This window comes from Equus caballus, chromosome 31 (genome assembly GCF_041296265.1).
Source record: "Equus caballus isolate H_3958 breed thoroughbred chromosome 31, TB-T2T, whole genome shotgun sequence".
Classification (NCBI taxonomy): domain Eukaryota; kingdom Metazoa; phylum Chordata; class Mammalia; order Perissodactyla; family Equidae; genus Equus; species Equus caballus.
Genome location: NC_091714.1, coordinates 14,866,394 through 14,888,280, shown reverse-complemented (window position 1 = coordinate 14,888,280; position 21,887 = coordinate 14,866,394). Strand labels below are relative to the sequence as shown.

At 36.1% G+C, this 21,887-nt stretch overlaps 1 protein-coding gene across 41 annotated transcripts in view; it reads right to left on the bottom strand.

Moving 5' to 3' along the window:
• SYNE1 (spectrin repeat containing nuclear envelope protein 1) overlaps window positions 1-21,887 on the bottom strand; it is a 442,051-nt gene that overhangs the window by 264,584 nt on the left and 155,580 nt on the right. For all 41 annotated transcript variants that reach the window (XM_070256132.1, XM_070256133.1, XM_023632822.2 and 38 more), the window contains 12 exons: window positions 21,656-21,764; window positions 19,870-20,034; window positions 17,215-17,382; window positions 15,570-15,740; window positions 14,681-14,821; window positions 10,713-10,873; window positions 8,625-8,775; window positions 5,293-5,520; window positions 4,799-4,897; window positions 3,136-3,323; window positions 2,602-2,725; window positions 198-364 (listed from right to left, as the gene is read on the bottom strand). In XM_070256132.1, coding sequence (XP_070112233.1) covers window positions 198-364; window positions 2,602-2,725; window positions 3,136-3,323; window positions 4,799-4,897; window positions 5,293-5,520; window positions 8,625-8,775; window positions 10,713-10,873; window positions 14,681-14,821; window positions 15,570-15,740; window positions 17,215-17,382; window positions 19,870-20,034; window positions 21,656-21,764 — 1,872 coding nt within the window. The remainder of the gene's footprint in view (window positions 1-197; window positions 365-2,601; window positions 2,726-3,135; window positions 3,324-4,798; window positions 4,898-5,292; window positions 5,521-8,624; window positions 8,776-10,712; window positions 10,874-14,680; window positions 14,822-15,569; window positions 15,741-17,214; window positions 17,383-19,869; window positions 20,035-21,655; window positions 21,765-21,887) is intronic.

The following is a 21,887-nucleotide window of genomic DNA, read 5'->3' as shown; positions in this document are numbered from 1 at the left end:
TTGAGGTTCATCAGAAATGCTAATTTTTGAGCACTTTGATTTTGAAAATGACAAAGTCATTTTCTCCCCTTCTGTAATTATCCTCTGAGTAGTCAGGTTAAATAAAATAAACAACACTCTGCTTTCTGAATTTATATTCTCACTATTTCAAAAAATGAACAATATTAGATGTTCTTTTTTAAAAAAAAAAACCAAACCTTTTGCTAATTATCTGTGGCAAATCTCTCCATCTTTCATCCAACTGCTGCAAATGTAGTTTCATCATTTTCACATCGTCTTTGGAGGCCACTGAAAACAGTGATTCCTTCAACTGCAAAAGGTTGCTGTAGATGGAGGCCTGGGATACGACTTCATTTTGCAGCGCCTGAGAGAAGCAGAATACATTACAGATCTCATCCCAACATGATTGACCAGGAAGGACCATGTGACACAGGTGGTTGTTGTCCAAAGGCTTTGTATTCTTACAAAATGGAGGTCACTGGGACCAGACTAAAGAGAGTTTTTTTTTTTTTTAGGAAGATTAGCCCTGAGCTAACTGCTGCCAATTCTCCTCTTTTTGCTAAGGAAGACTGGCCCTGAGCTAACATCCATGCCCATCTTCCTCTACTTTATATGTGGGACACCTACCACAGCATGGCGTGCCAAGCGGTGCCATGTCTGCACCCGGGATCCAAACCGGTGAACCCCAGGCCACTGAAGCAGAATGTGTGCACTTAACCACTGCACCACCGGGCCAGCCCCAAGAGAGTTTTTATTACTTGATTTAGAAATGGATCCACTTAACCTCTAATGCAACATAAACACTGCTACAGAAACCTGAATGAGTTTTCCAGAGTCTGAGTTCTATTGAGTTAGGCAAAGCTAGAAGCTGTAGAATTTCTTTCAGGATGAAGAAATTGAGTAGGCAAAGAGAATCAAGGAAAAACTCTTGCTGAAGGGAAACAATGCATATCTGACAATAATAGAGACGCAATTCTAGGTACTAGGAACACAATCTCCTTCTCTGTTTAGAGAAAATTTTAGGCCAAACTGGGGAAATTAGGGACTCTTCATTTTACTTTCATGCAACAGGATGACATTTTTAATTAGGCCATGAATCTCTTAGGTTCTGTGAGTGATGCATAAAAGTTGTGGTTTCTACCTAACAAGAGATAAAATATAAACACTCATAGAGATAGGTAGTACCAGAACGGTGTTAAATGGAATGATAGGTGTAGCATGGCACAAGGTAGATGCTTGTCAAAACGTTTTGTTTCTCCTCCCTAGTGAGGTCACGTGTGTGATACAAGCAAGATCACTATAGGTATCAGAGGAAGGAGTACACAGCCCATGGATGACAAAAAAGGCTGAAAAGCAGAATTGTGGCTTAGGCTGAGTAGGACAGAGGACACAAGGACAGGAGGTGGGAAATGTACAAAGAACATTCAGACCACAGTGGGGTGGTAGCTTGGCTGACAGCGCCGGGATGCAGGAGTCACAGAAGCCTGTGCCCCCGTCTCTGTCCCCTAACTCATATAGCACTTATTTTCCATATAGACACATGTAGGAATACAGTTTCATATGATCAGATATCTTTGTGTTATTTTTAAGAAGAGGATCTGTGACTTCCCTTCTTAGAACACCTCGCACAGTATTTATAGGACAATAAACATCAGATTGTGGGCTGAGGATTACCTTTATCCTCAGGCAGGATATTTACTGAAGGTTTCTGAGCAGGACTCTTTGGGAGATTAAGGCAGAACATCACTGTTTAATAAACTAAAAAGGCAAGAGAACCAGGAGCGTGGGGAATCCTCAAAATCAAGGGAAGAGAAAATTCGAAGATAGGGCAATAGGCTCCGATGCTACAGACACTCTATGATGGAGGTTTTGGAGAAGCAATTATGAAAAGTAAACGACCCTAACTTCCTCTTAAACATTTTGTAAAAGGTGATAGGAGAAAGCTGGGGTGTAAATCTGTTATCCAATAAATCTCTTTTGAGAAGCAATTTTGCCTGTTGAATTTTTGGGCACGGACAGCATCACTTAAAGCAAGTTATTAATCTCCAGAAATCAGTAACATTGTCGGTAGTTTCAATCATACTTAAAGATTCTTTTTTACATCAAGGATGTAATAAGCTAATATTCTTCATCTTTCTATCATCTGCATTAGTGCTCATTCACTTTCTGCCTTGCCAAAAATAATCATTACTGTGACTTCTTTCTACACTGTATTCCTTTTCTCTTAAAAAAAGACTTTTCATTACCAAAAATTCATGGAAATACAAAAGTAGAAAGAATATAGCTATTCCTCAGCTTCAAAAAGTTATTCATTGATGGTCAACTTTGTTTCATTTATGTTTCCACTCACTCCTCCTTCAACTTCCCTGCCAGATCATTTGTGCTCAAATATCAGACGTTATATTACAGGCTTTTCTAATACACCCTGGAAACTGACCATCACTAAGTTCACCACCACCTTCTCTTTCAGGTCACAGATGCTCTTTTGCTCAGGATCACAAAGCCAAAACAAGAATGGATAGAGGGTTTTGTTCTTGTTTTTCTCTTTAGAATGCAGCCACAATAGAGTATATTATCTCCCTCACACTCCCTTGAACTTGCCTGTGTTAACTGAAGTTCACTCTCCACTTTGACTCTGTCTGCAGAAATGTCCATTTCTGGGGAACTGGCGATAGCTTCACACCGCTCTAACCAGGTCAAAAAGGTTGACAATTCTTTCTCTAGCCTAAAGAAAGCAGAGGGAAGAAACAAGTTCCTCCAAAATTATCCTACTAAAAAACTAAACCTTTCTGAAGTTGGAGGGGTGCCACACTAACCATTACAAATAACACGATGTTGGTTACCTCATTCCTAAATGTGAAGGTACAAAAACCACTCCTTTCCTTTTCATGAACATACTTGCACATGTGTTTAGATCTGTGTAATATGTAAAGACACACATACATCCTCTCCACTCTTAGGAATCTTCAACTTATAACGAAGATCAAGATCTTCCCATGTGAGACACGTAAGTTGAGAAGTTTTACATCTGGGATGATTATTTCCCATCACTTAAAGAACAGTTGGTCCCGAATTTCCTATTTAAGAGAGGCTATTCAAACCCATGCACCCAACTCAAGAAGAAAGCCCGCTCACCTCTGCCAGTGGGCCAGCACGTTCTCCAGCACAGTCTGTCTCTCCTTAGCCTGATTCAGCATCCCCTCGTATCTCTGCTGCAGGGCCGCGGCCTCCTGGACGGAGGAGCCTCTGTTAGCAACCTTCCGGGCACTGGCTGAGAAAGCAGCTACTGTGCTGGCCAGCGATTCCAGGGCCTGACAGAGATCCTGACAAGAGGGCAAAGGCAGAGCAATGAAAGCACAGCATCAAGAAACGAGACCTACATTTTTCTCTGAGACCCATTCTCACTGAAAATTTTCCATCTGTCATAATAAACAGCAAGAGTGCTAAAAAACGTCCCTGCCCATGATTTTCAGCAAGACCTAGTGAAAGTGAGGAGAAAGTTACTTCATGAATGCAGAGATCAAAAATGAGAATAGAGAGACTGTTCCCCAAATAAAAATTTGTTGCTGTATATCTGACTAATTTCAACTTGCCCTTAAGGATTCAAATCATTTGTGAAATTTATTATTCATTTTGTGCCAAATATATGAGTATTTAAAAAAACATATTCCTAATTTATAAGAGCTACATATAACATGCTATAATTTCTATTAAAAAATATAAGGGAAGTTATGGCTGACATAGCTGCTGTCAGGAACCAATGATAATATTAACAATCAGGGTGCCTGAGAATGCGGCAGGTACTTTGTTATGTACATTACATATATCAACTCACTTGATCTTCCCAAGACCCCTAAGGGGTATATTCTTTCATTATCCCCATTTACCAGATCAGCAAACCAAGACATAGAAAAATAACTTGCTTTAAGAAATCTAACTATTAGAAAAAATAGAATATCACCCTCTCTAGTATCAATTATTAACTTAGTTGTCTATTAAAATAATTCCATCATATTCAATTTTTCTCATTTTGGGGGTATTTTAAAAAAATTACATAAGTAACACAAGAACTCATTCTTCTTATAAATATTCACACAATATAAATTCCATCCCCTTTTCAGATGTGTCTTTGTCAATTGCTTGCTTTCTATCACGGAATGCCTTTCTCTGCAAATATGTATATACCTGCACGCATGCACATATAATAGGGCTAAATATATATATTTATGTTTATTGACTAACACATGTTTCTTTTTAGTATTTCTTTGTGCGTGATTCTACCCCTTTGCTCCTTCTCCTAAATTCTGCCAGAGGCATCTGTTTCTTGCTTGGGGAAACACCTCCCAGTGGTCACCAGTTCAGAGTACAGACCAAAAAGCTAGTCATTGGAAAAAGGCCAGTGATGATATATTCTTTGCATATCTGAGTGTAGTGGATTTAAGTCTGAAATCTGCCGCACACATATATTTTTTTTCCTGCACATAAGATTTTTTATAATGCTGGGAAGATTAACAGGGTTTATTAAAGCTATAATCTGAAAAAGTTAAACTCTGTAACTAAGAGAAATACATTTTCAATGAATACTCCTTTAATATAAAATTTTCATGAAAATTTATTCGCATACTTATATTTCTTATACTATATGAAGCGAATACATTTGGTCTATATCATTCCTCAAGTAATATAAAAATCTTTTCAATTTTCACTGTCATAAAAATGTGTACAGTTTTCTTTTCAAGCAGGAATTATCAAATTTCTGAGTTGATAAATAAGCAGAAATGTTGAGGCACACTCTTACCATATGTTCTTGGAGGACTTTGTATGTTTCTGTAGCTGAAGAACATATTTTGATTGGCTCAGCAAGTTTATTTTCAAATTCAGACACAGACTGCTGGATCTAAAACATTGATGAAATATAAAAACAATGGTGGGAAAAATATGCATTTAGGCAGAAAAGTTATTGAGGAAGCAGAAAGGCTATCTCTTTTGGATAACTCTCAGTGTGATGATAAAATATTTATTTTTCAAAACTCTAAAATCAATGTGTCTCATTATTTGGAAAGAATATAGCTAAGCCTGAATGACTTTCTAAACACAATGTATAATGAGATTTTTATATTCCCTCGAAAAAGGTACCATATAAATAATTATAACCTTAGTCATCATTGATAACTTGGTAAATGATCGGCAAATTGTGTCTTTTCCTTATTCCACTATTTCTGGACTATCTTGCATTTTTCTATAAATGTAATATGAAACAGGTAATTTTAGTATGCATGGACCAATTCTCACCTTTCTAAGATTCTCCTCAAACTTTTGCTGCTGAGATAGATGTCCCAGGATTGTTCCTTCCAGACACTGTGCATGTTCTCGAAGTTCTTCCCAGTATCTTCTTATTTGTGTTAACTTGGCTTTGATTCGAGCAGATTCTCCAGTGGTAATAAATTGGGCAAAAGACTGAGCTGCTTCTTCTAGTCCTGTAATGCTGCTGATCTTACTTTCTATTTCTTGAATTATGACCTAATATTTAAAACAAGAAAAATGACAATGTAGGCTGAGTAACCTTGTCTTCCTGAAATGATATAATTACCTGTAGAGAGAGAAAATCAGAATTTTCCTTAACTGACATTTCAATATACTTGGACCATTAGAGAGCAGCTATGAACAAACACCATGTGTTTCCTGACCTCATTTGGGGAGAACAGATATGCAGGACACATCTAAAAACTAGAAACTAATAGTAGCCATGCTTGGTGGAAAGAGAATAGAGAAATAGCTACTCCTGCTTGCAGTGAAGTAAACAGGGAGATGTCGCTGGAATTCTTACAGCATCTCTGAAGGTACAGAGAATTCCCTGCTTATCTTTGGCATCAAGCGTCTGAACCAACTGATCTGGAAAGCAGTGTATTCCACTAACTCATAGGAATGCTAATTTGACATTCATTTAATTTTCCTAAAATGTAGTGGAGTATTTCATATTTTACCAAGCTAAAAGCTTTTCTGATTCCACTCCTACCTAAACTCAGTCTTTTTGAATTTATCGTCTATTCTTTATGCTAGTGGTTTCCAAATTTGGACTATGTTAGAATCACCTGGCCCCCATCTGCAGGGACTCAGCCTTAGTAGGTCTGGGGGGGTGGGGGGTGGTCAAGACTTTGCATTTCTTACAACTTCTAACAATTAACAGATGAAGCAAGCCACTGCTGCTGATCCCTGGCTCCACTCTGTGAAACACGCTCTGTTCATTAGCTGTGGCCTCTACAGTAAAGAGTCTACATACCATAATATCCATTTGGGGGAGGTGGACATTTTATGTATTAGCCAACAGCTGAAAAATACTGAAAACCACTAAGGATGTATGTGCGTGTGTGTGATAAACATAGAGGCTTATTTATGGATAAAAGAATAAAATTCTTTCTCTGAAAAAAAGAGCTAAATCATCCCATCAAAATAAAGCCAAAAATTCAGACAAGTCTCAGTTTCCAATAATTTATATGAAAAACAGTTACCGTAGAAAAAAATAAATGCGTGACTTCTATCTAGATAAGAAAACAGTCAGAAATAACTTTTATCTACCTGAGACCAACAGAAATCAGATTAGTGTCCAGTACACATCACTTATTTATTTTTATTTTAATATGCATGACTATATGGGTATCTGATAGATATTTGTTGTTTGAGCATTAATACAATCTTTCTTAATTTTGCTGTTTTTTAAGATATGTTTTAGAAAAATTACTCATAAATTCAACAAACATATATTGAGTGTCATAGGAGACAAAAATTGTTCTACGTGCTTGTAGCACCTCAGTGGAATGATCTCAGTTAAGATCAGAGGTCACAGTTCTTAGAGTAATACATGTCGTGGATAAATTAGTGCAAAGTATATAATCATATTGTTGGATTGTGGCAAAAATATTTATAATCCAAGAAGAGAATGCGGAAGATGAACCCAGTATACATTCTTATCATTTGTAAATTATCATTTAGGACTAAGAAATCAGTCAATTTGGAATAACATGTAAGAAAGAACAAAAATGGGCTTAGAGATAAATATCTTCCCAAAAATGCAAATACTTCATTAATTTTAATCCTAAGGTTGTTTTAAAGTAAAAACACTATGACAGATGTTACTGTATTTTTAATATGTCCTTTAATGTAGTCTTGTTTGGAAACAGAACATGAACCTATTAGCCTAAATTCCATAGTACAGTATATTTCACTCTATCTTTGCTTATTTCTAGCAAATATGTTTTTCCTGCTATTTATAATAATTTAATACATTTCTAGATAGTTTTAAAAATGCCATATTAGAATGTTAAAATGTATTTCTAGTTTGACAGCATGGAAATCCACAATTGAATGCTATATATATATTAAAATAAAATATGTAATCATTTTGTTGTCTAAAGAGTAACAATGCGATGCATTTGATCATGATATATTTCAGACTTCCTGGAATTAAGGTTTAAATAATACTAAAATGAATTATAGAAAAGATAAATAAGTTAAAAGTGCATGTCAAACATTTTTGTAAGGAACTTTTTGAGACAAAATTATTTAAATGTGCTGTTCTTTGTTTTTTTAGACTTTAGTGAAAATGATTAAGTGATAGCTTTTAAAAACACTTTTAAAGGTTAAACATATTTCACGAATATTCTTTAATGGCTTGGCATCTATTTTTCCTAGCATATCACACAAGACAAAAGCAGACTGTGTATACCAGACTCCATGTATCCTTGATTGCAAAAGATGTGTGATAAACCAGGATAACCTACACAGCATGTCATTTTGGCTTAGCCACATTGCACCCTCCCACTGTGCACATGGTAATGACTTGTTCTGAGTCATAGTGTGAAATGTTCTCTTACCTTGGTATTTATTTTAACCAAATGAAATGGCAGAGGGTTTTCCCATTCCAAAAATAATGAGCTGAGATCAAAAAAGAAGGTGCTGAATTTTGCAAATGTGTTGTGTAAAAATAAAAGAAAGAGATCTGAACATTCAGAATTCATTTCTTTCAGCCCATTTTTTCTTAAACAACTGGAATGAAGTGGACAATGATAGTCTATGCAGATGGTTATTTTAGAGCTGGAAGAGCTGAAGTATCAAGGCACCTCAGTCCATGTCCATCATAAAAGAAAGCACTAGAGCGATGGGGTCTGATAGCTTCTCCTAAAGAAAGCAATTTCTCCTCCTTGTGTTTTGTGAGGGTAAATACCACTAATACTTGAGATAGACATTTGGAATAGTTCTTATAAAGTACAGTTGTGGATGATGAGTATATTTCATGTGACATAAATGAATCAACAGAGCACTCCAATGGGGTCAATTGAAAATCAAGGAAAAGAATAATGTAACCATAAAAACATTTTAATGATATTGCACACAATACTGATTTTGAATGCATAAGCCAGACAATATTAATACATAATTCCACCTATAAAGTGTTGCCCGGTATCGGTCAAGACCTCTTAGCTCAGCATTTTGTGTGAATTTAATTTTAATAGAGTCACAGAGCAATGATAGATTTGTCCTGGGGCCAAATAGCATTGGATGAAATATAAGAAGGGAGTTCTTAAAAGCTAGACATGGATTATAAACGTAATGTGTGAGCAGGTCACCTTAATTTGGCTGATTTGCATGTCCATGGCAGATGACGAAGTTTCCAGAGCACTGAGTTCTTTTTCTTTCTCAGTAATCCAGACGGACAGGGTCTCAAAATTATTGCCAAAATGATCCCACTTGTTTTTCACCATTTCCATGGTTTTAATACTAAAATTAACCAAATTAAGTAAATAAAATACAGTATCTTAATAGAGAATAATACATTTTCCTTTAAATCACGAGGTGAAGACATTTGTGACCACGTTGAAGTTGAAACTATTAGCAAAGGAAAAAAGCACACTTGATCTGAGTAGCCAGTCAGGCCTCAAGTCTTTCTATCTCCTCTGAGATTGAACATTTAACGAGGTAGCATGTACGCTATGTTATAAATGGAACTGTGCTTCAAATAAAATATTGCTGGGTCCAAATGGGTTTGAATCCATGTACAATCTAGGTAAACTCTGCATGTGATCAGTAGTTACCAGGATTTATTTTAGTAATTTGCCCACATGGATTCCGGTGGTCTTTGTGGTCATGGTCCTCTTGTTCATAGAGGAGAGATACTACAATGGTGCTTTATACCCAAAGATCTTTATGAAATGCATCTTTAAATCAATATAGAGCTTGTAATCTGAATCCCACGCTGCCTTGCAGGAACTGTACCAACTGTTAGAGTTAAGCCTGCAATCCATAATCTATAACCATTTCAGCTCTTCTTAGATGTCTGTACAGTTGATTCCAAAGGACTTTTATAAATTCTTGTACCTGAGCACCCTCATTACTTTTAGACAACTTGGGTGTTATTTGTAACCAATCTATTGAACAAATTTCAACTATAGATTCCCAGTTTGTATGAGCTAAGCACATATAACCATGTACTTATGGCTTTCAGTTTAGAAAAAGACTAAGTAACCAACAGTATATCATTGAACTGATAAGTCTTCGGGTTAAAAAAAAAGTGAATTTCCCTGTTTACCAAAAGGCACTTGAAGACATGAAGAAAAATACAATGGCATCATTGATTGTCAAATTAAGTAATATTGCAGTCTCAAATATATACCCTGGATGTGCCTAATGCTTTCATCAGTAAGATAATGCAAGCTATGTTATATCACAAGTTTTTACATGAAATAAAGATTCAAATGGATATTCGTAGTAAAAGTAGCTTCCTTTCTAATAAACTTCAAGTTTTACTATTTCCATACCTTGCTGGATAATATTTAATATAAAATTCTCAAAGTTTTAAGTCATAATTTGCTTTCAATAAGTTATTTGACAAATTTTAAAGTTTAGGCAAATGTACAATGTTAATTTCAAGGTGTTAGTATTAAAAACAAATTTTACATTTCAAAACCCATCTTAGAAATTGTCCTATACCTTAAGAATAATATATATTGGCGATTTGCCTCTAAATAACCTTTAAAATAGAAATGTTCGGCCATATTATTTTGAGGAACATTGGCCAAATTCTCATATGTTTATCTCCTCCAAATTATTTTGTGTGTATATTTTGTACATAACAGGCTACCACAGGCCAAACTATTCTTTCTTTTTAGATAAACAAACATTAAGTGTTTAAAAATAAAACAGATTTTCGAAGTTGATTTTTGGAAATTATATCAATCAGTTACAATCTGAATATAGAGGCACTATAAAGGAGCTCTCTGAGCTTCTTGAAATGGGAGACACTTGGCTTATCTCCTATGTTTTCAGGCCTAGAATCTACATAACCAAAATATCTCCCCTTCTCTCTAATTGGTGACAGCAGAATAATTCAGTAAAAAAATTATTTTAAATATTGGTTCTTTTTTTGAGATTTCCTCTCCAATATACCAAGGCCACAGAATATAATAGATATGGCTTTCTCATGAACAGAATCAATTTACAATGCCAAAACCACATCCCTTATATTTTTCTGCTCTGTTATAGAGGTTGGTTTCTGGATTGGTGATACTTTCTTTTGAACTGTGAGTTGCTTCCTCAAAACATGCTGAAATACACAGACACTTTGAGAGTTTCAAAGAATGTTTTGAACACAATAGACAGGAAAGGCTGTAGGAAACTTTATCTCAGAGAAGAAAGTTTAGGACTTGTCAAGCACATACTCTTCTTCAAGCGTGCCTTCTAATTTTTTGACTTGCTCTCTGACTGATTTGGCCTGCTGTTGAAGCAGCTGCTTATTCTTGGGCCCAAGTGGTATCTCTGAAGCTTCCTTCACAAGATTCTCAGCCTGGACTGCAATGCCTTCAGTTCGTTTAGAGAACTCCTAGAAAAAGATATTATAATTGTTAAGAAGGCATCTTCTATTCAACTCTGCCCTCCATTAAATTGCATATACTGCAGAGTCTCCCCCAGAATAGATGAATAGATGATTCAAACATGTACGAATATTGGCATATAATATTCTTAGCAATAAAATGGACTTATTTTCATCATGACCAAAATAGACACTTTGCTAAATTATTTTCATTTTATATACACAACCAGACCTTCAGAGTTGGATAACTACCTTTGTACTTACCCAACAATTCTAACAAAAATGTTTTTTCCATTGTTTTCCTGGTTTAGGTTTACTGTTTGCAATTCTAAGCTACAGTACAATAATTAACTTGTCCACAAATATATCAGTCTATTATAGGCCAGTTCGGGCAATGATCAACAGTGATTGATTTTTTTCAATCATAAATATAATAGATTTCTAGGCCAATGAATATAAATATTTATTTAGTTGAAGAATATCTTAGTCAACACAGAATATCACTGATCTGTAAAGAAACATTTTGTTAACTGACTCTCTGGAAAAAAAACAATCTGATCTTAATGCTTACCAGCATTAAGTATGCATATACTATAATGATGGAAAGAAGGTAAGATTGAACTGGTCAAATCTGGACTAGAATCTTGGATTTGCTAATTACTAGCTTTTTCACTCTGTAAATTACTTTTCAGGCTCTTTCATGTAAAATGCAGATAGTAATTCCTTTCTTATAATTTTACTGTTAGCATTACATTAGCAATTTCATTTTTAAGTGTCTGGCACTCTGGCAGTTGCCTATTTTTTTTTAATGTTTTTCACATAAAATTGAGGACAACATGCTTTATAAACTTCATGCACGGATTTTCAATAATAGTGAACTATTTTAATTAGAAAATAAACATGTTTGAGGCAATGGTAAATTGTAGTTCTCTGAATCTGGTCAGGTAGATATACTGAATACTGAATTAGGAAAGATAAACCAAGACATAACCTTGAGTGAAAACAATTAACTTGGTGTCTCATTTCTTCTCATGTAGGGAATCTCACAGGAGGTTTAAATTTTGATCACAAACTCCTCTCTCCTAAATAGATAATGTAGAAATCTGATGTAAATAATTTTTAAAAATCAGACTTCTGATAGCCACATTTTCCCAAAGAGCAACGCCCAGATTTATTACATAATGCCGCATGAAGACAAAGTCCTCTTGGAAAGATCGATGTTACTTTGGAGAAGTACCTTGCAACTTAGAATAAAAATGAGTAAGTACAGCTTCATTATGGTACAGAGATTTATAACATCCTAAAATACAGTATTTGCTAATGTCACAACACTAAATTCTGTTGCTAAGCGCCCCCACTGTCACTATATATGAACTTGCAGTCACTGCAGATTCAATTGTGAAGACTGAATCACAGCAAAGTCTCTCCAGAACCCATGAAGAGAATCTGAGGTGTGAAATAAAGCGCTTTCCACACCCCTCCTAGTGTTTCTCAGAACCCAGGAAAATACACGGAGAAAGTAGAGTTATATTTGAAAATGCTTATATACATTCAAACTAAGAGCCTTTTGTGGGAGCCCTGGATGGGCAAAGCACAGTGTAGTGGAATCCAAAGAGCAGAATGATGTTGATCAAAACCAAACTAAACAAAAGTAGAGTAACGTTGTAAGGCCTTGTCTCTAAATTCTAAGAAGAAGACATGTAAGTGGCAGCAGGATGCAGGAGGAAACAGTGGACTTTTGTCACCAAATAGGTCTGGAGTTGAAATCAGGCTCTCTGCTTCACTAGCTGTGTGACCGTCAGCCACATAACTCCGAATTTTCATTTCCTCATCAGTAAAGCTCTGTTGTGAAGATTAAACGTGATATTTCTATGAACAGCCTATCACACACTGGCAGACAGAGAGGACTCAAGTTCCTTAGGGCAAACATGCAATGGCTACAACTGCAATGAAGGCTGTATTAACAATGTCAAGTGATCGAAGAAGTGAAGAACAATTTTTCTAGATTACACGTGCTTGTGCAGCAGCATACGTAAACAATTAGTAAAGCAGCTCAGTTTTGTAATGAAAATATAATGTAGTGGCTAAGAGTGTGGGCTCTGGGATTTGATTCCCAACCTCACCAGCTGGCAACCCCGAGATCTTGGATAAATTCATTAACAACTTTGTATCTTATATTCCTCCTTGATACAGTAGGATTAATAATGGTACCTATTTCTTAGGATCGTCTTGGGGATTAAAGGAGATGGTAAACGCCAAGTGATTAGATCAGCATACAAGTTCAATAATTGTCACCTCACATTATTAAATCAAACCCAAAGTATGCAAGATTATTGCTAAGGAGAATTCTAATAATAAGACTAAAGAGGTCACATTTGTTTCATCTACAGCTGATAAACGCATTCAAAGGGATCAGAGCCACAGGGTGTCAGAAACCCGGATGGAACCTGGGTGGAACACCCATATGATAATTAACCCAATAAATAGGTTTGTATTTATAAAAGACACCTGGTATATTTTTAATATATAAAATAATTAATATCAAAAATTTAAGTTAAAAATGCTATGTTTAAATGGCTGCTGAAAATCAGCCTTTCAGAATTGAAAGATTCTGTGGCCGTACAAAACTTCAAACTCCTCAGTGAGTTAATAATAGGAGAAATAATAAAAATTAGCAGTATGAGAGACAGAGAAGCCTTTTACTGGTAAGAAAACAGAAGCACAAGGGTTTACTCGCTAAAGGCTACAGAAGGATGAATACAACAGTTTCCTTTCTTACACATTGGCTAACACACTTCTGTGCTAATTCAGTCTTTCTACAAACCCAAAATACATGCACTAGGAACTAGAAGAATGTGTACAACTCCTCTTAATGCTTTGTACAAGTTTATTGGTATGCTCTGAGTATCCAAGGCATTTGAGTTTACCAAGGCTTGAGCTCACCAAATGACATCTACTACGGACATCTCTTGGACGTCCCCCTGGAGCCTCGAACAGGTACATCCAAACCTGAGTTGGTCATCTTTCCCCACTAACAGCTACTCCTTCAAGTTCCCGTCTCGCTCCCACTGTCTTGTCAGGCTCGGATCCTTGGGTATCACCTTCTTTTCCTTCACTCTCTGTCTCTTGCACCTGTCCCCATTGCCATCCCCATTACCCTAACTCATGTCCATATTAATGCACACATGCAATAACTTTCTAATTGGATCTCATGACTCTAGTCTTTCACCCTTTCAATTTCCCACACCTGCTACAAACTCATCTCCCAAAAGTAAGCTCTGATCACATGACTCTCTTTCTTACAAACCTTTAAGGGCTCCATGTTGCTGAGAGAGTAATGCTTTAGGCCTTCAAAGGGTCTTTGAGATGTGGCCCAACTTTCCTTAATAACTTCACTTCCATTTTCCTGATTTACAACATAGAACCCCATATCTAACACTTTTAACTTTCATGCCATCTCCCATTACAGAAATGCTTATTTTTTGCCCCAAACTCTGATTTTCTGTCTTATTTGCCCTTCAAGATTCAGTTAAAAATATCACTGCCTTCAGAAAGATTTTTTTATGGATTCATCTATTAGGGAACTCACTGTTTCCCACTTTAATGAAAACTTTCTCTTAGTTCTTGATATTTAAATCTTATTTATGTTTTCACTTCCCAGAGAAACCTGACCAGTGTGTTGGAGAGTGGATCACAAATAAGCGGTAAGTATTGATTAAATGAATAATTATAATAATTAACAGTAACAAGGGAGTAGAAACACGGTTTTCTTCTGAATAATGAATACCAAGGGCCTCTGTGGTCTTATTAACATACCTTTGTCTGTTCCAGTTCTGACGACAAGCTTTCCAAACTGCTGAAACTCAAGAAGCGCTCGTGGCTGGAACCTGTTTGAAAAAGGTATCTGACCACTGTCTCTTTGTTTGTTTCAAATCTCTCCCATTTTCTTAACGTGAGCTAAATTTGAAAAAATAAATAACATATCACGTTATGAATGACCAAAGAGTGTCATAAAATATTGTCACATTTCCATTCATTTGTTAGGCTGTCAACTTCCAGTTAAATCTCAGTTCAAATTTCACAGTTACACTGAATAAAGATGATCCTAACGTCTTCTATAAGAATTTCCCTTTCGAGTTTCCATTCAACCACAAAAAGAGGATGTGTGGACTAGGACTCTTGAGTTTTCTATCAGCTGTAAAGTCCTATGAATCTAAAGACATTACTTAAAATGTAGATGAAGGAGAAAGGAAAAGAAAGTCTCCCAATTTCTCTCAAAAGAAGAAATGATGAAAGGAAAAGAGAGAAGGTGGAGTGGGCAGTGAGCAGATGGCAAAAACTGAAACGCTTTTTAGGGTAATGTGTCAAGATCACAATAAAGGTTTGGCTGCTGGGCTGCCTGGAAAAGTAAAATGACCCAATGCAAATTTCTGGATTCAGACAAATGTGGATCAAAATGCTGGCTTTATAATTAATCACTGCTCTGTGACTTTGGGTAAAATCCTCAAACTCTTTCTTTTTAAGCATCCACACTTGCAAAATGTGCTAATTACAGTACCCATCCAATAAGGCTGATGTGAGATAACTCATGCAAGTATTTAACGCAATGCCAGAGCATCAGGGGAGGAAGCAAACTATTGCTTCCCCTAGTAGATGTAATGGGTGACCCAGAAGTTAACACAGGCCTTGACTTCTGGTCTCCTACCTGGATGCGGCGTTCCTGCTTCTCCCTGCTGTGCTCCATGCTGTCCAGGGTGCTCTCCAGCTTCCACAGCTCTTCTTGGGCCTGGCTGGGCAACCCACCTTCCCCCTGCCGAGCCTGTGCGAGCTGCTGCTGCACATCCTGCTTCTTTGCAGAGATCCTCTTTGTCTTTTGCTAGAAGCATGTGTTCCACAGATGGATATAAATATTACTCTCTAAGCAGCTAAGCCGCGACATAAACACCCACACTTTAATAGAGGTACAGAAAGGTGGACCTCACGCAGCGAGGGCCCAAGCTGTATTTTAAAGTTAACACAGTTAAAATGGCAATGGGGACTCTATGTTAGTCAAAGATGGGCATTATTTATAAATATTTTATGTTTTCAATTATAAACAACATAATTAATTTGGTCTTGGTGTTTTCATTGTGTGCAAATTTAGACAACACTTTAGCATTTGTGCAATACTCCCGGAGGAATTTGGCAGAACTATTTATTTGACATGATTCTCCTTAAAGAATTATTTTCTGCCTAAAGCACAAACTCTAAACTCCAATTTTTTTTAATCATTTAGGCGGTAAAAATGTTAATATTAAGATATTTAATTCCTGGATATATTCAGAATGATTAATCTCTTGAGCTATTTGGGGAAAGTAATGTTTTAAAATAAACTTTTTATTGAAGTATAAAGTACAAACAGAATGGTATGCAAATCTCAAGTGTACAGCTCATGAATTTTCACAAAATAAACACATGCATATAACCAAGCACCTGGTCCAAGAAATGTGAAAAATTTTAAAACGTTAATGTAAATACCTATAATCTCATATTTCTCTGACTTAAAGTAAATTGAAACCCAAACACCACTTTCACAATGACTGAGAACAATGCAACACTATGCATTTTTTTGTCCTCACAGCCTTTTTATAATTATTAAGTAAGTCGATAAAGTCTAGAGGCTGCTATTTGTACACTTTTAATGCAACCTCCATTTTTCTGTATTATTATATGCAAAATTAGCTAGCATCTTGCTATACATTGTTAGCTAGAATTTTGTCATTAAAATATTTGATTTGAATCATACTTCCACTTATATTGAGTTTGACAAGTAAAGTTGATTAAAATTGTTTATTATCTATATATGCACTAGAACTTCCTTACTTCCATTTCCAATCCTTTCTAAGAGCATACTCTTCAGAAAGGTCCGGTAATTCATGGAAGTTATAATTTTCCAGACTGAGATGAATTCAAAGTTGTTAAATGAAGAACAAGATTGTAACATAATGACAAAAGAATAGCGATCTCAAATATGGAGCAATTTATCTGTGCTTTCCTTCTCTGTTATAAAAAGAACAATTTAGCAAGTTTTATGAAGGTTTTTATGGCTAAATCAACTTGCCCTCCACAACATTCCTTGAACTTTTTGATTTCACCAAATCTCTCGGGCTGAGAATTTCTCTTGCAGGATCTTCTGAAATATTTAATATTTAACAGAACAGAAGTACCAAGTTCTTTTAGCCATTCAACTGGATCCCCTCATAAGGCCCCTTCCTTCTTCCTCAGCTTGGTGGATACACTCTTCACGTCTCTGGTTCCGTCGGTAACTAGCCAGCTTTGCACAAACGCGCTGGAGTAAAGAGACACTCTACCTGGTGATGAAGGAGCAACTGCTGCGCTTCGAACAGACTTTCAGCGTCCAAGATCTTCTCGGCTTGTTCCTGGACTTCTTTAGAGCCAGAAATTAACTCTTCAAGGGAACTTTGGACTATTTCTTTGTACTGGACACAGTCCCCAAAGTTGCTTACCCTCTTTTCAACCTAGATTTTCATGAAAGAATTGTAAATCATGTGCTCATGTAATCTTAAATATTTTAAGAATATGTGTGAAGTCTTTCTGAACAACTTGAAATATATACACAGATCTAACTTTTATTCTTTCATATATTTTTGAAGCTTAGTTAATTATTATTAAACTGCATAGTCACTTATGGGCATCGCAAGCCTCATTTGATACATAAATGGTGATAAATTAAAAATGGTAAACGTGTTATAAGAAAGCTGAGTCCATCTTATTTAAAGTAAATAAGGAAAAAGTCTGCGGAGAGGAAAAAGAAGAAAAGAATACAATTGTTGAAAATGCACTTTAAATATTTCTACATAAATATCACTATAATTTCTAATTTTGTGGTTCTTTAGTGGATTCTTTTCCTTGTCACTTTCCTGAATTTTTAGCATTTTCGTCTAATTTCTGCTTTCTCTATTTTAGTGTCACCAGCATCTTTTGTTTTCAAAGTCTATCTCTCTCCATCTTCACTAAGATCCTCATTTACACGTTATATCATTTGACTTCCACAAAATTCTCCCAGTTTCTCCTTCTCGTATCTGATCTTTCTCTTTGACCTTCTTCTGCTCTGAGGTCACCCAAGGTAACTTGGAGTATGCTCTTCTCCAAATAAACAGCAATAAGACCCTATGAAAACCACCATCTCCAGATCTGTCAATCACAGCTCTGTTGAGAGAAGTGACTCTTCATTATGTATTGTCAATCTACCCACAGCCTTTTATCCTCCACTGGACAATTGCAAATGCTTTTGTGTTCAGCATTAAATACTAAATGGATTATAATCAAAGGATGGACTGAATGTATCAAGCCACCTTTTCATATAAATCTTTACATGAACAGAATGTTTTTCTCCATTCCTCTCTTTTGGCTTTCATTAAGTGATTAAGTAACAAACAAGAGTATTATTATACATTATACAGAAGTTTAAGGTAGATGAGTGTACAAATAATCGTCTCTATTTGGTAGAGGTAGAATGTTGTTACAAGTCCCATGGGCAGTATTGTGAGAGTACTTGGAAGATAAAGCAAATAAATGGTAAAAATGTTAGGGAGACTGATAATTTCTAATTTTAAAGGCTGCTAATGTGTTTTTTGTGTGTGTGTGTAAAACACAATATAAGTTAATCTATCAATGTGACTAAGACTATTTGTTAGGTCTTGGTTCAAAGATACCTGCATATATATTTACTTTTTAAATTATTATCCTTATTTTTACCCTTACCTTCTTGACCAAAGAAGGTGTAGAGAAGAATAACGTCAACATTTCACTTAAAGTATGGTGACAACTAACTAAACTTGAGTATTGCTGTGAAACTTGGATGATCAAAGAATTGAAATAGCTTATGTTCCAAAATTTGATTAATCCTATTGCTATTTTCAATTTGTCAACAATTGTTTTTCTATATCAAAACAACTGTTTTCTACATCAAAATTCTCACATAAAACTAAAATCGTGAGCAGTCGGAGTATTTTTGGCTTCTGTCAAATCACCACTAGAGTCTCCAGCAGATCTACACGGATTAAAAATATATGAAAGGCTAACTGACAATCAAACTGTGAGATTTGGGACATCTAGAGAGAATTCTAGATCTTCAGAATCAGGGAACTTTAAATCATCCAATGGTATCAATTTTACTCGCAATTTTAGAAACGATTTCAAGAAACACTGATAACTATCTATTCTACTCTACATTCTCACATTATCTTCCCATCCACAAACTCATTAGACTTGTATGACAGCCTGGTCAGTAAAAATATTCTTGCCAAGGGTAGAAGGGCCCCTACTAGAAATGAAATAGATGGGTTTATATATTTCAATCTACAAAGGAATATAAACATTGAAATGTACATCAAGAAGTTTAAAATGAATAGATCTTACCTAAAAGAGATTTTACTGGCCTGTTGACTAAACATGGAATATCTTATTATTGCTAGCTGTCAGACTATTTACTCTGTTCCGGGCACTATACTGTTTCACAAACATTATTGCATTTAACCCTTGACAGCACCTTTGGGAGTATTTTTAGCCCTGTTTTACTAGTAGGGAAATCAAGGCCCAGAGATATTAAATAACAAGCTAAAGGTTACATAGGGAGTGGGGTATCAGAGTTGAACTCTAATTCTGGGTTTGTTTGGCTCTCAACTCTGTGTTCTTAACCTCCATGATATACCTTAAACTGACGGAGAAATAATACTTTTAGTAAGAGTAACAAGTTTGGGTCTGATGAGCTTTGTACTGTAGATAAAGTTCATTAACCTGTACTAACAAACCCAATGATGGCATAGACCCCAATTCAAGCATCTCCTCATCTTCCCCACCAGTCTTCATAGAAATATCTTAACCATTTTGCTTCAACTACACTTTCTTTACAAAATTACTTGTTAAACTACAACCAAAAGAAAAAGAACTTTCCAGACTTCTCACCCCGAACTGTGTAGTTAGAGTGTGAGTAAATGGTATACCTCTGACAACAAAGTTACAAAAGCCTTGAAGGAACTAGACAATTTTGCCAGCTCATCTCCTTGCTTCTGGGCTTCGTTCTCAGAAGAAACTTCAATCAAAATTTTAAGCCTGGATTTCAGCCAGTTGAGAATCTCGCCTTTTTTGGAAACGTCATTTCTGATCTCCTAGAATGAAAGAATACTTTTGATGAATAAAACACAACTGTGAATCATAGTCTTCCAGCAAGAAAGAACTCAGTCTAAGAAAGTTTGTAAGGTGCTGGTAGGGGAGCCAGACATTCACTCACCAAGAGAATGCCTGCTTGTTTTGCTTTTTGTTCCCATATTTTACCATAGTCTATAAGGGTCAGAAAGAAATGTTCCCCCAAGCCAACACCTGATGTGTAAAATCCATACTATCTATACCAAAAAGTTACCTTCATAAATCCATGGTTAGATATTTGCGATATTCTCTTTATTACAACAAAGATGCTTCTAAAGGTACTGCAGAAGAATATGTGACACCAAAATTGGGAATTGTAACATATACTTTGTTACCTTACTTTCTGTGAACTGGAAGGAACATAGTTCTTTTTTAAAAAAGAACGAGAGAGTCCTTTTTTTATTTAGCTGATTTCTTTTATTGAAGAGTTTACTTGTGGAATATTATTATGGATGCCCTAAAGATTTATTTTAACTTCATTCACTCATATTTTATGCCTCGTTATTGTTAGTTTCTGAAAGTCAGTACCCCAGATAGTAAGATACACAAATAAGAGCACAGCCCTAATCCAGGAAGTGAGGGCTTACTGGGAAGATCATGCCAGAAAGACTCAGGGGCCTTGATCCTGGTAGGGCTGCTGACCAAGGGAATGGTGACTGGGGCAGCCTCTCCCTCCCACCTCTGCTCTGGGTCACATGAGGGCAGTGGTCTCCAACCACGTGTACTGCTACAGAGGGTTTTACAGGGCAAATGCATACCAGTGGAAAACAGTTGGTTCTGGAAGCAAGTGGCCTTTTTATTCTAAGTGAATATTTGTTTTGACTCTAACAGCAACTCATAGCAAATATAGATATCCTTCCATAGGTATGATATTTTTGAGCACCTCTAGCATTGAAGGGGATTATAAATTTAACAGAAAAAAAAATGGAACTCAGAGGATAGGAATAGAAGGGAAATATATTCTCATTAACAGCAACTATGTGACTTACAAGGATTCAAAATGCTGAAAGATAAAGAATTTTCATAATAGTGTGTGTCTATAAAACCAAGAGCAATGCTAAGAGGGAGAGCGTTGCTGTGTGCCATTCACGGAAGGCAAACTGGGTTCAGGCCTCACGTTCTGTCCCCCTGGCTGTACCCATGCTCATAGGGGCTGATCCAATCCAGGCTGAATGTGACATCAAAATGGTGCTTAGAGACATTGCCCAATTCCCTCATTTTCTGTGACCTGGCTTTTGAATGGCTGGAAATGTAGAAAAACCTATAGCGTTTTTGTTTTCCATGACACTTCTTAAATCTTTGCTGTGTTGTAGACCCATGCATGCAATTTTCCTCCCAGGATTCCCCATTAGCTAAAGATGCATTAGAGGCACCACTGAGCACGAACACATCTAAGTGCTAACAATGATTCAACAGAACAGAAACCCTACAGTTCTCCACAGTAACCTGAGGAGACTTATTTTTAAGACAATTTTCAGGCACTTAGTTTTTTATAGAAAAAAGAAAAGGCACCAGTTAGATTGTCTATCATTGTTTTTTTATTAATGGAAATTTTCCAGGAACAAAAAATGGCCCATAACTTACTTCTACAGCATGTTTAATGTCTCCATGGTTGGCAGTATCGATGGCCTCACTCTTAATCTCCTTCAACTGTGTCTCCTTTGCAGATATCCAAGATGAGAACTCAGAAATTCTGAAATAACACAGGCATTTTCTTATTAAAGGGAGAAAATATCCCAATGGTTAGAATCCATTTTCTACTTTGAATTTATTCATGGGAATTTGACAATCAACTGAGCAGCAAATTGATAAACAC